Source organism: Triturus cristatus, chromosome 12 (assembly GCF_964204655.1).
Source record: "Triturus cristatus chromosome 12, aTriCri1.1, whole genome shotgun sequence".
Taxonomy (NCBI): Eukaryota; Metazoa; Chordata; class Amphibia; order Caudata; family Salamandridae; genus Triturus; species Triturus cristatus.
In genome coordinates, this window is record NC_140595.1 from 294051019 (window position 1) to 294068241 (window position 17223).

The 17223-nt window shown below is 43.0% G+C and overlaps 1 protein-coding gene across 5 annotated transcripts in view; it reads right to left on the reverse strand.

The window, feature by feature from the left end:
• The window catches only part of NDRG4 (NDRG family member 4), an 885840-nt gene that overhangs the window by 735677 nt on the left and 132940 nt on the right, over positions 1-17223 (reverse strand). The window contains exon 1 of one of the 5 annotated variants that reach the window (XM_085637544.1): positions 9859-10190. The exons of 3 other annotated variants lie outside the window; for them this stretch is intronic. In XM_085637544.1, the coding sequence (XP_085493670.1) occupies positions 9859-9895 (37 nt within the window). In that variant the 5' untranslated portion in view covers positions 9896-10190. Of the gene's footprint in view, positions 1-9858; positions 10191-17223 lie in introns of those variants that run through there. One more of the 5 variants, XM_085637550.1, reaches the window with a different exon arrangement.

The window sequence follows — 17223 nt, forward strand, 5'->3', positions numbered from 1 at the left end:
ACACATCTCTGTGGAGGCCACAGTATGAAGTCTCATGTTGCAACTCCTGGAGAAAAATCGTAAGAAATCTCATATATATAACATGCTTACAAAAAATAGAGAGTAGGGTCAATCCCTATAAAACACAGTGCCACAGCCAGTTCCCCATAAGACCGGGCACCAGTCTGTAAAGGACTCAACGGATAATGTTGTCATATGAAAAGTTGTAAGCAATCTCATGTATGCAGCATACCTACAAAGTTTGTGAGTTGGGTCAATTTCTACTGATCATGGTGCCACAACCCATTTTCCATAAGACCGGATGTCGAACACTAAAAAGGACTCAACGGGTGATGCTGTCCTGGGAAAAAGTAGGAGCAGTTCTAAACCCCCATCTAATGTTCTGAAGTGAATACGTGCATAGTGTATCTAGTTAAAGGTGATAATATAAAATATAAAATGGGAAAAAAAACATTTAAAACATGAAAATTATACTTGGAAAAAGGAGGGAGCCAAACATATCCTAATCCCAAAAGCAGGTGATATATGAGGCAGAAGCCAAGGAATCCAGGCCAGTACAGATATCAACATGGTGGGGCAGACAACGAGAACAGAGAGATAAGCCAGCTACATTCCAATATGTATGGCTAGTTCCTCATCACTGTTCAATCCATGATGAAACTTGGAATTAGGCTTGATGATGTAACATGATTCTAGAATCCTCAAATATTTCTCTCGATCACCCCCTCTGATATTTTTCGCTATTTTGTTCATACCAAAGTTTTTCAACAGGTTGTTATCTCTAGTATGTTTTAAATGGAGTTGCCGTACGACAGAGTAGTTGGGGGGCATTATTTTTTATGCAAGTCGGTGCTCAAAAATTCGATTTCTAACCTGCAATTTGGTGCTCCCTATGTACTGTAAGTCGCATAGACAATGTAGAACATACACTACAAAGTCAGAAGTGCATGTAATGAACTTGGTGATTTTCAAATGCTTACCTGTAGGTAACACATAAGTACTTTGGTTGTTACTATTTCTGCAGGCTTTACAAGAGCCACAGTTATGAAAGCCGGCTAAAGGGGAAAGTCAAGAAGATTTCTTCGGCTGTGAACAAGCATATCTCTTAATGATTTGGGATTTCTATAAGTGATGGCAAGATGATTGCCCAATTCACTGCCTATGATGGGATCAGCTTTTAGTATGTTCCATTGCTGCTTCATGAGATTCCTGACTTTATAGAAATAATTATTGTAAATGGTATTAAACCTGGGTGTAATAGTGTTCGTAGTCCCTAAGCCTTTGTTCAGGATTCTTTCTCTAAAGAGTACTTGTTCCTGCGAAGCATCTTTGATTTTATTTTCGGCTTGTTTGAGAATCTTTGGAAGGTTACCTGTCTGTGAGAACCTCTCTATGATGTTATTATCCTCCCAGATGAAATCATCATTGTCACTGCAATTGTGCCTTGCCCGTAAAAGCTCCCCATAGTGGATGCTGCATTTCAGTGAATTAGAGTGGTAACTTTTGGTGTGTAGTACACTAATGCCTGCTGTTTCTTTCCTATGTAGGGATGTAACCAATTTCGCATCCCTCACTTGGATGGAAATGTTTAATTACTCACTATGGGTGCTGCTCATTTTGTATGTGAAAGTCAAGTTGAGATCATTACGTTCCAATGTCTCAATGAACTCAGTGGCAAGCATGGTATCTCCATCCCAAAACAGGAACAGATCGGCAATGTATCTGATCCAAATTGGCATATGCTGTGTATACTTTCATTGTCTTCCGTCCAGACCATCTGCTCCTCCTACCAGCAGAGGAATAAATTCACAAAGCTAGGGGCGAAGCAGGTGCCCATTACTGTCCCAGAACGTTGTGGTATAGTGTGTTCTTAAATAGAAAGATGTTATTTTCAAAACAGTATGTCATCATGTGCTCTAACATACGTTTATGCAGATAATATTTTATGGGTCTACATCTAAAGTAGTATGCACTTGCCTCAACTACCTTCTTTTGTTCTATGCATGTGTATAGGAAACACACATCCAACCTAACCATTGTGTAAGTATCCTCCCTTGTGATGTTGTGTATCCTCTTCAGGAAATCTGTACTATCCTGACAGTATGATCTTAATACCATTACATTGGATGACAAAACATGATTATGACGATGACTGTATTCTATAATAGACCCACACTGGAGGAGACTATAGGCCTTCCTGGGTGGGGGGAGGGGGAATGAGCCTTTTATTAATTTTGAGCAGGAAGTATAGACATGGTACTTTCGGTGTTTCTCTTTAAGAAACTTATATTCGTCCAAATTCAATTGTTCTTCCTGCTGCCATCTCTTCAGTAGTTCATGATATGTCTGAATGGATTGTTTGTACATTTCCCAGGGAATGGATTCGTAGCAGTTATACTCACTTAGCATTCCTAGAGCTTCAGCACTATAGTCTGCGACATTCATTACCACAATGTTGCCCCCCCTCGTCAGAGGGCTTTATAATGATAGAGGAATTCATCCATTAATTCTTTAGTTGCTGATCTTTGAGCCTGCGTTATGTGGTCTTCAGTGTATGCAAACCTTTGTCTCTGTGATTTTATTAGCTCATGAATCATTACATTGTGAAATGTCTCAATGTTATTGTGGGCAACGTTGGGAGTATACCTTGACCTAGGTCTCAGACCACTGATTTGAGCACTATCCACATCAAAACCCAACCTGCTTAGGGAGTCTCCCACTTTGTCATACATTGTAATTTTGTTATTGGTTTCCAGTTCATGGATTGCCAATATCGAATCTATGTCCTGTAATCCAAAGTTTGATATGCAACTTTCTTGTCCGCCTTTCATTCTGTGTATTTAAGCTCCCTGGTTTAAGGAAAACAATTTTTGTAACTTGAGTTTTCTCCCAAAAAGGAATAAGTCAATTCGAGTATTGGTGTAATCAAAGTCATTCATGGGCAAAAGGATAACTCCAAGGAGAGTGCCGATGATCTTTCAGGGCTCAGAGATCTGCTAGATAAGTTCACTACTGATTTACCAGTACTTGTGATAACTGCGTTGTGGACTGCTGATTTGGCGTGGCCTAATTTAGTCCACTTGTTCCTGCTGTCCCTCCTGGCTGGCCTCTTCCTCCTCTTGCACCTTCCCCATGTTTTTGCTGTATTGTGGAATATCCTGCTTTTGTTTTAGCAGTTGAAATTGCTGGTGGAAGCAGTGGCCTAGCAAGGTCAGGTGGTTCCCAGTGCGGAAAATTTCTTGTCACCCCCGGCTTGACAAAGTGGCAAAAATATATGTTTAAAACACATATTTTTGCCATTTTGTCACCCCCCTCAGTGATGCCATTTGTCACCACCGGTTTGACAAAATGGCAAAAATATGTGTTTAGAACACATATTTTGCCATTTTGTCACCCCCCTCAGTGATGACACCCGGGGTGGCCCACACCCACCGCACCCCCCTTCCAACGCCACTGGGTGGAAGGTTAGAGGACGCGTCCCTAAAGGGATGCTATGTAGGGGGTCTTCTGATTCAATGTTTACCTCTGAACTAGAGCCTGTAGATAAGAGCTCCTGTTTGCGCTGTTGTTGGTTGACCTTGAGGTCCTTTGCAGTCAGTCGAAGCACTTGGCAAAAGTGAGGATTCTCCCCTCAGCAAAATCATTTTTGTGATGTATGAACTTTCATTGTTTTTTCAACTTAATACCTCCTCTTACTTTTTCACTATGACTTCCAGATTTTTGGGGAATTCAATGACTATTGGACGATGGTTCGTCTTTGTGTTTATTGAGCACCTCACAGAGTTTTCCTAGTTCTTTTCTAGTATTTTCTAAGTCATTCTTGGAATACTTAACTAATATCTCCAACATCCCTTTACAGGTCTTAGCCATGAATGCAGCCCATTCCTTCAATAATTCGGCGTTCGGATTTTCATATGTGGCGATAATTGATATCCTGAGTCCCCTGGGTACTCGCCCCACTTTGATGTTATTGGTTAGTGGGGTGACTTCCCACCCCTTATTAAGTTCACATTTGGTTAGCTTCTCCAATGACGTTAGATTTTGTTTTAAAGAAAGCCCAATCGGTGTTTTCCCCAAGGTAACATCAGTCGCTTCACCTTCATCGAATAGTGGAAAGTGGCATTCTTTTAGTCACAGTAACCAATATAGATATATATAATAATATATATATTGTGGGGGGTGCAGTTATTGCTAACCAGTGTCACTCTGGAACGCTCTCTGTCTCAAGAAACCAAGGAAGGACTGGACTAATAAATGTGATAGAACTGGCTGGTCTGGGTGTATTCTTGCTCTTTATGGTCATATGGGAGACATCTGTTAAGGAATTACTATGCAGACTGTTAACTGTACTGCCTTTGGTGACAGCAAACTCCGCCGCTGTGCAGCTGAGGCAGTAAAGAACCTTCATGAGCTGCATGGTGCCTTGGGTTGTTCACCTGTACAATTCACACCATCAATAAAGCTCATTTTACAACGTAGAGACATGCCTAAAGGATTCTCATTTTATTTGAAAGCCATCTCAAGGACAGCTAAGGATTGATTTTTACCAAGCATGTGGAACTTGGTTTATCTGAAAGCAGGGACGGACTGTGCTGGTTCCAGGCATTTGTGAAACTTGCATGAGACACTTTACCTTTGTGTTCTATGCATTATTCGCTGGTGTGGTGCATTTTCCGTCTGGGGGAAAGAATGAGTATTGCTCAGTAGGATTCCAAAGATATCATCTTGAGTTTGTAGAGAAGTCTTTGTCAAACGTTAGGTTTCCTTTCAGCTTGCCCACTGCATTTTGATATGGTGGCAATAGCAATGAAAATTGAACTTGGTGATCGTGGGGCGGTATAATGAATATGTTCTACTTCAGTTTGAAGGTTCTGAATGGGTACATGTCAATATGTTTCCTCAAATTGTGCTGTCAACAGCACAAAATTGGAAACACAGAGCAGTGACACTCTATTCATGTATCTACGCTGCATTGTCTGCAACTAATACACTAACTTTCCGATTTTCTGAGTTAATGTATGCATGTAGGCGAACAGTTTCATCAAAACTGGTGCATGGACAACTTCTGTGCCTCCTCTTGATTGCTGAAGATGTTCATGATATGGTTGTTGGCCTTCTGTACGAGGGGATGCAACTTCTATAGGTATGCTATTCGGCCTTCGTCGTATAATTCTAACAGGAATGTTAGGTGCAGCTCTTTATGAGAGTACACGGATTCTAGAGGCATCTGAATGTGCTGGTGCATTGGAGACATCACCATATGGTCATACTAGAGAACTGTGATTTCATCCATTGGTGACATCATTGGTTTCAGATTTCATCGTCAAAGGTTTTGAACTTCAACCTTTTGCAGATTTTACAAATGTCTTATTCCACCCACTGGTGACAGCATGGGTTTCGGATTTCTCCCACTAGTTTTAGTACCAATTTCTCATTGAACCCACTGGTGACAATCACCTTTCTCATTTCACCTATTGGGGCATTGATATCATCATTTGGGAATATCACAGATTTCAGTGTTCAACCTTTGTTGATTTCACCGGTTACCAAATTCCACTACTGGTGACATCAATGGGTTCTGATTTCAACTGTGAGTGGCGTCATAGGTTTCTGATTTCGACCTTGGGTGACATCACATTTTTCTGGTTTCATTCCTTAGTGACACCACAAGTTTCTGACTTCAACGTTTCTACTTTCCACCTTCAGTTACTTCGCAGGATTCAGATTTCAACTATAATAAAATTAAAGAGTTCTAATTTCACCTATTGGTAACATCACAGATTTCTGATTTCAACTACTAACATTAAAGATTTCAGGTTTCACCCCTTCGTTACATCAGACATTTCTGAAGTTCTGTCTTGTTGACATCACAGATTTCTCATTTCACCCACTGGTAACCCCACAGATTTATGGTTTGTCCATTGGTGACATTATCATGTGGTCATATCAGAGATTGCTGATTTCACCCACCAGGGACATCACTGGTTCCTGATTTTATTGCTTGGGGACATCCATGGTTTCTCATTTCACACATTGACGATAGTATGGGATTCTAATTTCTCTGATTTAATCCTCTGGTGATAAAACAGATTTCTTGTTTCACACATTGATGTCTTCTTAGGTTTCTGACTTCACCACTCGGTGATAGCAAACATTTCTGATTTTATCAATTGGTGACCTGACTGGTTTCTCATTTCACCAACTGTTGACTTTAGAAGTTTCTGATTACATAACTTGTTAAATTCAAACATTTCTGATTTCACCCACTGGGGAAATCATAGGCTTTGTATTTCATCCATTGTTACATCAACGGTTCATGCATTCACCATCAGAAGAAATCGCAGGTATCTGATTTCAATCTTTTCTCATTTTGAAGGGTTCTGATTTTCCCCATAGGTGAGGTCATGTTCTGATGACTTCACTCATTTTAATAGCAGGTTAAATAATCACTTACTGCCATCACACTTGTTACTCCAGCGATTTCTGATATCATCCTTGGTATCATAACATATTTCAGATTTCACCCCTTAGTGACATCATAGATTTCTGAATTCAACATTTGGTGATGTCACAGGTTTCTGATTTCAACATTCGTTGACATCAAAGGTTTCTTATTTCTAAATTTGGTGAAATCACAAGTTTCTCATTTGAACATTTGGTGACATCACAGGCTTCTGATTTCATCCTAGGTGACGGTATATATTTCAAATTTCCCCTTTTGATAACATCACAGATTTCTGATTTCACCCACTGCTAACACTGGAGATTTAAGATTTCACCCTGTCCTAAGATCAGAGATTTCTAATTTTCTGACTTGGAGACATCATGGTTTTCTGATTTCACCATTGGTGACTACGCAACTTTCTAACTTCACCTGTGGTAATATCACAGATTTCAGATTTAACCACTTGTGGAAATTAAGGTTTACGATTTTAACCCTTGCTGATAGCAGAGATTTCTGAATTAACTCATTGGTGACATCAAAGGTTTCCAATGTTACCTGTTAGTTGGTACATCACTGATTTATGATTTAACCCACATGGGTGACATCAGAGGTTACTGATTTCACCACTTGATGTTTATCACAGATTTCTAATTTCAACCTTTGATGGTTTCACAAGTTTCTAATTACACCCATCACTGACATCAGGAGTTTCTGACCTTACCACTTGAGGAAATCCCAGGTTTCTGATTTTATCCATTGGTAACTGCATAGGTTTATGATTTCATCCCGGGGGAAGTCACATATTTCTGCTTCATTCTTTGCTGATATCACTGGCTTCTGAATTCTAGTGGTGACATCATCGGCTGGCGACTTTGCTCAGGGATGATATTGTAGATTAATGTTTTACTAGCAGATGATCATACCGGTGATGGCTTCTTGTTAAGGCTACGCATTTCTTTAAAGTCCCTTGCCTCCCCTTTAAAGCAGTACACAGTTAAAGTCTAGGCAGCCCTTTATAACAGGCATGATTCCAACAGGAACAACTAACAACTTAACAGTGGCGATAGGGACACTTCCAACGTCAGAGGATTTTAGGAAGAACATGAAGATGTAATTGTAAATTCAATTTACCTAGTTTTTCAACATGCTTTTTTACGGTACAATTGCAAAATGTAGGATTTGTTGGTACAGTTACAATAATGTCGGCATCATTATAAAGTGTTTCAACACTCCAGTGATTTTAGGGACTCTTCAACAAACTGTGAAATATGATAATATATCACTAATAATGCCGTTCATCAAAATATTCAACTAACCATTACCATTAGAGCCTTAGAATTTCATTCTTCGCTAACATTACAATGTTATGAGTTCACTACTTAGTGACATCACACGTTAATGTGGAATTGAGCTTCCTCTGTAAGCAAAAGTCGTTATTTTGTAATAATCTTTACACCGAAAACTGGATTACCTGGAAACGCGGAACACCGCCGCGAGAAGCTTAGTCAAGTTATAGTTAGTGAATAGAGAATCAATCGGGGCACGAGACTTGAAGTGTTACCAATAAACATGTGGTATCGCGGCGAGAGCACTGCCATACAGGTCGACTCTGCTTTTAGAGCAACAGGGCGCAGGGCCGGCTCTAGGGCGGTGCATGCGGTGCCACTGCACCGGGCGCGGTCTTGGGGTGGGGGCGTCATTTTCACAAGTAATATTATCATTTTAAAAGCATCAACCTGCTGGGGCGTTCCTGGCCTCCATCAAGTTTTGTAGACATCAATTAAAACGTCAGGATAACTCCAGTGATTTATATTCTCCCTGGAAAGAGACCGGAGGTTTGTCTAGTGGAAGTTTTGACTTATCCAAAGATAGCGCAGAGGGTTAAAATGCCTGCTTCTAAGAACGTGTACCATGCAGATAACAAAGTGCATGTAATGTAAATAGGTCTGTGGGTTACTACTTCTATAAGAGAGCTCCTTTTGTTACTTATGGTTTGTAAATCAAAATCGTAATATAGAACATTGAGCTATTAACTGTCCTCAAAGAGCTGTGTGCAAACTGCACGGTATATGTTAGAGCTATATTTTTTTGACCAGTCTTTCATTATCCTAATCTTGCCAAAAAGGTTCATTTGGGTGGAAAACAATTCTTGTTATTAAAGAGAACCCCTAACAATGGTCTTACATTTTTAATTCTGAATTTGTGCTTTTCCAGAATAAGGTCTCTTAAACTATATTGCCTACCAGTATTGATGACATGTTACTCCTACACTACACCTTGTAGTCCTGTCTGATGTTACATTTTCTATACACTGATTTACACACCTATGGTTGTCTCTGTGCAATATGTATGTGATGTAAAGTGCTCTGACACCTTACACTGGTATGAGTGGTGCTATAAAACTAAATGAATATCTGAGACAGTGGTTCTGGAGACTTGAAGGGCACTGTTAAAGGGGGGTGGTGAGGGAATCCGTGCAGAGGAGGCCATTGGGGGGTGGGGCGGGGGCGCCAACAGACATTGTCGCACAGGGCGCCACCAGCGCTAAAGCCGGCCCTGACTGGGCGTCTTGTGGTAATTTCCCTCTTTCTGGCATTGTGTGATCACGAGTCCAGTCATTGGTGACATAGCAGAAAGGACTTTTTGCGCTCCGGCGCGACATTACATTTTGGAATACTTCTAATGATATCACTGGCCTCTAATTTGCCCACGGCTCACAAAAAAATGCTTCCCGTTTCACTCACTCATTTTACTACAGATTTGAGATTTTTGATTTCACACATTAAAGACTCATACCACTGTGAAGTCATACATAGGCGTCAGCCCAGTTTTACTACTTTGCCCAGGGAATACATCACAAATGAATCAATTACTTTGAGTAATAATCCCATTACTTTGTGGCATCACATGCGAGTAAGTTCCCCTGTCTGTGTAATAAACGGCTATTATCTATATCACTGGAGGTGAAACTGACAACTGTCGCGTCGATAGAGTCTTTCCGACGACGCCACAAGTCATTCACTGATGGCGTCACTGACCAACGCCGGTGACTGTAATCAGGCTGCCTCGACATTCCAGGCATGGGACAGCAACAGTTTACAACCCAGGCGTATGTAGTGAGAACAAAGACAGACGACACCCAACTATAATCATTTTTCACAACACACCTTGAGAATGACAAGAGGGTGACATGGTGAATGTATTCTGGTGCACGGCACCCTGCTGCCCACTAGGGCACATCCACGGGTCTAGGGTACCCTCTGACGCTCATCGCGATCCGTCCAATCGCGACGGCACAACGTGGACCCCCTGGGGAGCCTCCCAGCCTATGAGGCATAGGGTGGCTTCGGCAGTCTCCCAGAAAGCGCCCACCACGACAGGCACTCAATAAAGAAATAGAAAAACAGAATTACCTGTCAACAGTTCTATCTTGTGTCCGAGCACTTTCATTATTCTAGCAGGTGCGTGCGTCAGGATGTCCCACCCACCACAGGGAGAGCGGCGATCCCCTGGCGTCCTCGAGACAAACTGCTCAGATATGACACACTGCGGGGTGGAGAAAGGAGGAGGGATGCAAAGAGGGCACGGAAGATTTAAAGGGAGAGAAGGAAGGATGGCGAGAGGTAGAGGGCACGAGAGACTGACTGCTGACAGGGAGGGAGGCAGAGAGCGTATGCGGCGGCGACACCACGATGCAGACGAACTGTTCCCAGCATTTGCCAACAGACCGCCAGGCAACGGAGCTGGCACTGCAGACCCTGCAGCGATGACTACAAAGCACAGTGCCTCCAGAACGAGTCGCAGAAAGCCAGCCAGCAGAGCTCGCACTGCAGAGCCAAAACCTGCAGGAACCTTGCCCTCACTCAGCGAGAGAGCCAGGTCCATCAAGCACAGACCATTACGGACTAAAAGGCACCCAAAAGGCACACCAGACGCAGTCAACATACCACTACTGAACCAATGAGACAGGCAAACATCCGTCCCGAACACAATCAGAGTTACAAAGCTGCCTAAAACACTGCCTTGACAACAACAGTAGAAGAATCAATGAACTGCACCAGTACAGAGCAGGAAAGTATCAATATCGACCCAAACACTTCTACCTAAACAGTAATACCAATCAACACTTCTACAGAGTAGGAGTATGCAGTAACAGGACTCAAACTGCACTACCAACTACCAGTTTCCGAAACACGACCCTTCTTTTTACAGCCACACACAACCAATAACACTGCTAACCCACCAGACACACCATCACAATGCAAGGTTATCAAGTAATGCTGCACAAACAATAGAAGCCGAAACATTTCCACGAAGGCAGCCAAAACACTGCAGTAGGCCCAGAGATAGCCAGGGACTTTACCAACACACCCCTCTAAACACATAAAGTCATCTAATATCAGTTCATGATACCACTAAAGAAATGCCCAAACGTCAGCGCATCACCTTATTTTGAACTCCAGTATCACAAACCATGGGCCAGTTGACTGCATACTCAAATAATTATGAATCACTCACACATCACTAAAGAGCACGAGGTAGGTAGTCAATAATACAGCCCAAAATACAAGTACAGGCTCAGATATGTCTTTCAGGAGCCTAAATGTTACTAAGCACCAATAGAAATCAATAATTCAACTCAGACTTTGGACCCAAACACATGCAATAACACTACCCTTTCATAGCCAGACCAAGAGGTCTCAAAACACTGTCCAAACCCCATTAGAAACTCACTAATATTGAGAAACACTTCCCATGCACAAATATATGCCTAGCGAATTCAAATGCCACAGCCGATACACAATTGCATATCCGGAGAGAGCCCAGATACACATACATCCCTAGGTAAGTACAATGTTACTGCCCAAACACCCCAACAAACACAGAGATATTAGTAACACTGAACGCGAATATAGGTCCCAAAACACCACTACAGACATAGAGGCATTCAGAAACACTGCCTGAACAAACACAGAACAGCAGAAATCCAATAACACAAGCCAAACACCATGACAGATCCAGAGATATCGTGTAACACTAAACAAAGAAGGCTGTAGGACTAGAGTAATATGATAGCACCACCCAGACCGTGCTACAGACCTAGGAGTATCCAGTAACATTGCCTAAATATGAACGAGGCTAGATAATCCACGAACACTGCCCAAAATTATTACAGCCCCAGAGACATCCAATCACATAGCGAAACAAGAACACACAACTAGATAAAGCCAAGAACACTGCCAAGACACAACTACAATTCAAGATGCATCCAGTAACACTGTTCAAAATTAGAGGCCTACATACATCAATTACTGTGGCTTACACACCACTAGAGACTCAAAGCTATCAAATAGTCCTGCCTATACACGAATATAGAACTAGGTAAATCCAATAACATGTCCCAAAAACCATTAGAGATTCAACGAAATCTACTTAGAGTGAGTGACCAATCACAAATACAGACCCAGAGATAGCCAATGACACTACCCAAGCACCAATACAGACCAAGAGGTATCCTCTAGCATTGCCCTAACACCACTACATGCCCAGAGATATTTAATAATACTGCCAAAAAACCTACATATAGAGAGTCAGGAACATTTTCAGAATACCACAATAAACTTTAAGATTTTTAATAGTACTGCCTTAGAACCCCACACAACTAAGTATCACTTACAACGCAGTCGAAAATTTTTCCCAGACTCAAACTTATTCAATTCTTCCATTACAGACAAAAAATTACTAAATACAAAATACTGCGAATAGCTTGCAAAATCCACGAATGACCCAGATGCATATCACTAAACTTACACCTCCGATATACAATACCACTTTCTTTCCACCAGTACACACCTGCAACAAGGGCGTAGCTTTGAGGGGCGGGTGGGGGGGGGAAGGGTGTGTTTTGGGTGTTACACCCCCCCCCCCCCAATAAATGCAAAACAAAAAAGTCAGGCGTTCTGGACAGGCCCAAAGCATATGTAGGCAATTAGCGCTGGGGCGTGAACAACAGGGACATTTTGCTTCTGCCCCTGAGAAGAGTTAGTTGATGCGGACTGGTGTGCGATAAATTCTATTCAGGACATTAGATTGGATGTATTTGAATCATGCCCCTCGGGATACTATTAGAGGGTATGCCTGTTTATTTTTCCAGTCAGTGTTATGAAACTGCTTTGCCAGGTCAGCTTCCCAAAAGGTCCGTAGAGGGGCTTGTGTTATCTCCTGAGCTAGAAACGCCATGTAGAATCATTTTATCAGTTTACCTCCCATGCCAGCAGTGTAAAGAGTCTGATACACTTCATGTGTTGGTGGAGGCGTGTGGCGAGTATGATAAAGTATATAGAAGGATCGACAAATACCTTCATAGGTGAGAGATTGCACAAGAGGGAGGCTATAGTCTGCTATAAAGGCTGGGAAGGCCATAATTTTGCCTTTGACAGAAAAGGTAACCCACCGTAGATAATCCCGCGTTCTGCCAGTGGCGCAATTGTCTTGGTTGTAACTGCGCTGTTTTAGTAGGAAGACCCAACAGAGGGATGGCATGGGCATAGGCTGCTGACGTATTAGTTAATTTCTTGGTCCAGGCCAGGCAAGCCAGAGCTGTGTGAGGTAGCCTTGTGGGGTGCGGGCCGGGTGTTGGATAACAAAGAGCAGTGCAATAGGCCTTCCCTAAATTAATCAGTTGTAAACCCTGACTCATGCAGGGAGTGCCCAGTAAGCCCTAGAGTTGGCCATTATAGTTGTGCACCGAAGTAATAGCACTCAAAATCTGGAAGAGCTAGCCCATCTGCTGGCACTGGAAGATTTAGTGTAGCTAAGGCTACACTGTGTCTTCCAGCCCCCAGATCAGCGTTATATGAGATGAGTCCAGTTGTCTAAAGAAGGAGCTTCGAACAAGCAGTGGGAGATTAATAAATTAGTACAGAAAGCGATGATGCACTATCTTCTTCGCCAAGCAGAGGCGACCCATCACTGATAGTGGGAGAGAAGACCAAAAGGAAATCCGGGTGTGGAATACACCCATCGTCTGTACCAATATGTAACCAGTTTGTGCTTTAATCATCTGTGGTCCAGGTGCATTTGAAGGGGAAGCCCGCATCTCTTTTGTAAATGAACAATACAGGATTCGTCCCAGTTTACTTTAAGGCCAGAGATAATTGGAAACTCAGATAATACCTGAGTAATAGAAAACAAGTGTAAATGCGCATCTTGTATATATAAGAGTAAGTCATCCTCAAATAATGATATTGCGCGAATCGTGCCTCAGATCAGTATCCCCGTTTGTATTCCTGGGAGTTGTAAGCAAGCTGCTAGCGGCTACATGGTCAAGGTGAACAACAAGGGTGAGAGCGGACAACCTGTTGAGTGCCCTTCCCAGTTGACCATAAGGCTGAGATGCATTGCTTGGTTTTTACCCTCACCGAGTGAGTGGAGGATATGTATCCATTACCATAAATAAGGACCTATCTCGAACGAATGAAGCACTTTGTGCATATAGTCCCACTGCAGGGAATCAAAAGCGTTCTCCACGTCGAGAGCAATATGTGCACCGTTAGGGATCAAAGCAGCTGATTCATCCTTAATACGCCATAGCCTACGGAGATTGAGGGAGGTGGTACAACCCAGGACAAACCCTGCTTGGTTCCCAATAATTATGCCTGGTAATTCCTGTAGTAGCTTGCAGACCAGTAATTTAGTCATGATTTTATAGTTGGTATTTAAAATAGATGATGGATGATAGGCTGCCAAGTCTGTTGGGTCATTGTGTGGTTTCAATAATGTTGAGATTATGGATTCAGTGAGGGTCGGAGGCAAGGAGCCAGTGGTAAAAACAGTATTATACAATTTTGCCAGTTGGGGCGCTAAGGAATTAGTGAATATGGTATAAAATTCAGCCTGTAGGCTGTCTGGTCCTGGGACTTTCTCATGGGGTAAATCCCTCATTAGTGATTTAATCTCTTGCTCTGTAAGGAGGGCATCCTGGGCAGGCTGGTCGGGCTTCTAAGGGTAAATGACTGAAACGGATAAAAGCCACAAAAGGACTGAACATCGATTCTGTGATGGCAGAGCCATGTATAAGTCCCTATAGTACATGTGGAAAACATCATTAATGGGCAAATGCGTATTGACTATCTCTCCAGAGAAGAGAGTGATGGTGAGCAGAGCAGAACCTGTCTGCTGAGAAGCATCCATTTGCACCAGTAGACGGCTGAATTTTTCCCTTCATTGTGCACCCTGCTGGGGAGACATCCGATACATCGCATGCGATACATCGCATTACATTACAACGCGAGTAGTTACAACGACTTGCTGTAGGGGGCAGAAGGTGTTGGATTTAAATCCAACACCTTCCCTACAGTTACACAGGCTGGACTTGGAATAGTAAATTATACTATTCCAACATCCTGCGCCCCCTACAGCAAGGCGTTGTAACGACTTGCGTTGTAATGGTATGCAATGTATCACATGCGATGCATATTCCCCTGCTGAGAAATCATGACAGCGGAGCAATTCCAATCTATTAAAACGAGTGTCTTGTGCCGCTCAAAGGCTTTCCAGGACTATATAGCTAGTTCATGATCGAATAGAGATGATTCTTTGTTCACTATCTCTCTCAACATCACCCTTCGGAATGCCAATGCTGTTTTGTTGCATAAGCCCCTTGTCACTACTTAAAAGGCCTCCCACTGCAGTAAAGAAGAGGGCCCAGCATTCTCCCTAAAAAAGATTTCTATGTGATGAAGCAGTGTCTGTCGGAAGACAATATGTTCCAACATCCAAACTGCCAGCCTCCACACAGGGTTAGGAGAAAGCAGTCTACCCCAGGTCACATTCGCGGCCAAGGAGTTGGGCTCCGACAGAGTCTGGCACTGGTAAAGCACAGTAGGTACATTTGACTGAAGAGACAGACATGGAACAAACAAACTTGCCTAGTCGTGAGAAAAAATTATGAACAGGGGAATAAGAGGTTGTTGATCTATAAAGGTACACATCAAGAACACAGTTAAAGCGCCCCCTCCCCCAATATTCCATGGGGCTCCTGGCCAGTCAACGAGAAGGGCTGTCAGTCTGGTCCAGACAGTTGATCAACGTGTGGAGCATATATGACACCCAGATTCAGGTGCCGTCCATCGAGGGTGCCTTTCACTAATAGGAAACAGCCACCTGCATCTGGTTGCACTTTATCTATTTTAAAAGGAATACCCACTCTTATCCCTATGACCTCCCCTTGGCATAAGCAGAGAAATTGTGCCAAATACTTGACTTCACCATTCTGATTTCAGTCTGGAGACCTCGACAGCTGTTAAGTGAGTTTCCTGCAAGAAGACGATCTGTGCTTGCCATCTAAGCAATGCTGCATGCACTTTGCAGTGCTTTTGCAGCAAATTAATACCACTGACATTCCATGTACTCAAATTATAGGTTTTAGTGAACAATATGTATCTGATGTACAGGAGAATTGTGATGGGAGCTACTGGGCAGAGATGTGTGGACCGTGTGTGCCAATGGGTAGAGTTGCAAGCATGGTGTGGTGGGGGAGAACAGACAATGGTATAAAACTAGAAAGATGCAATTCGCATCTGTAGAAGAGAGCCAACATGTCCGTCCAATAAAAGTAGAAAGAAAGAAAAACCATAAACAGGAAAATGATAATGGGCAGACATAACAAGAGCATTTCAGTCCCTCAGGCATACGCAAAGGAACAGATAGAGGGGTGCAACCCTGCAGAAAGAGAGCCCAACCCTGCTGAAGAACTAGTATATGCGAATCCAGGCCCATCAATACAATCTTACAATAATGAGTATAACCCTGCAGTTCTTAGTTCCAGGGGGACTCCCAGCATACCACGTAGTAAGACTGGCAAAATATATGGGTGATACCAGTGGCTGGACCCTCTAAGCCAGAAGCCAAGGGTTTCTCAGTTAGAGTTGGCGACAGAAAGTAGACAGAAGGAGACAATCACCCCAGTTCATCCATGGATTGAGCTGTAAATATTGGTGGGGATTATTATGTCTGAGCCAGGTTCATCTGATATTTGGTCATCGCGAGAGATATAAGAGTCAGAGGAAAGCAGGTGAGGGGTCGCTCACTGATGGGACCTTCAAGGATGCCACCACTGTCTCACTCTCCCGTTGCTCCCTCTGGCTCTGTGCAGGCATGGGGGCATCTCATAATTGTCGCCAGCGGCACAAGCGGCGAACAGTGGCTGAGACCTGGTCTACCTTAGGGGCGGACGATTAGGAGGGGGAGTGGCTAAGCGGTTTCTAATCACAAGTTTCCACCCAGTCACATGCCACCTCTGGTTTAGTCAAAAAAATGTTGGTGCCGACCAGACAAGACCCACAGTTTAGCAGGAAATAGCAGAGCATATTTAGGATCAATATCACGTCATTTTTTCTTGACCTGGATAAATGATGTCCTCTGGCATTGAACCACCAAAGTGTAGTCTGGGAGGAACATCGCCTTGGCATTTGCATACATGATGGAACTTTTTCCACAGGCAGCTGTCAGAACGGCGTCTCGGTTTCATGAGTTTAGGAATCTCACGACCATCGGCCTGGGTGGGACGTCAGGGTGTAGGTGCTTCTCTGAACTCTATGGGCCTGTTTGATCACAAAATGTGGGGTGAGAGTGTTAGGGGTGATGTTTCGTTTCATCCAGGTTTCAAGGAAGACAACAGGATCATCTCCCTTTGTGTCCTCAGGCAGTCCTGCTATGGGGAGGTTGTTCCCGGGAGACTTTCCTTCTGCGTCTAGTTTATTTTCTGAGATTCGCAA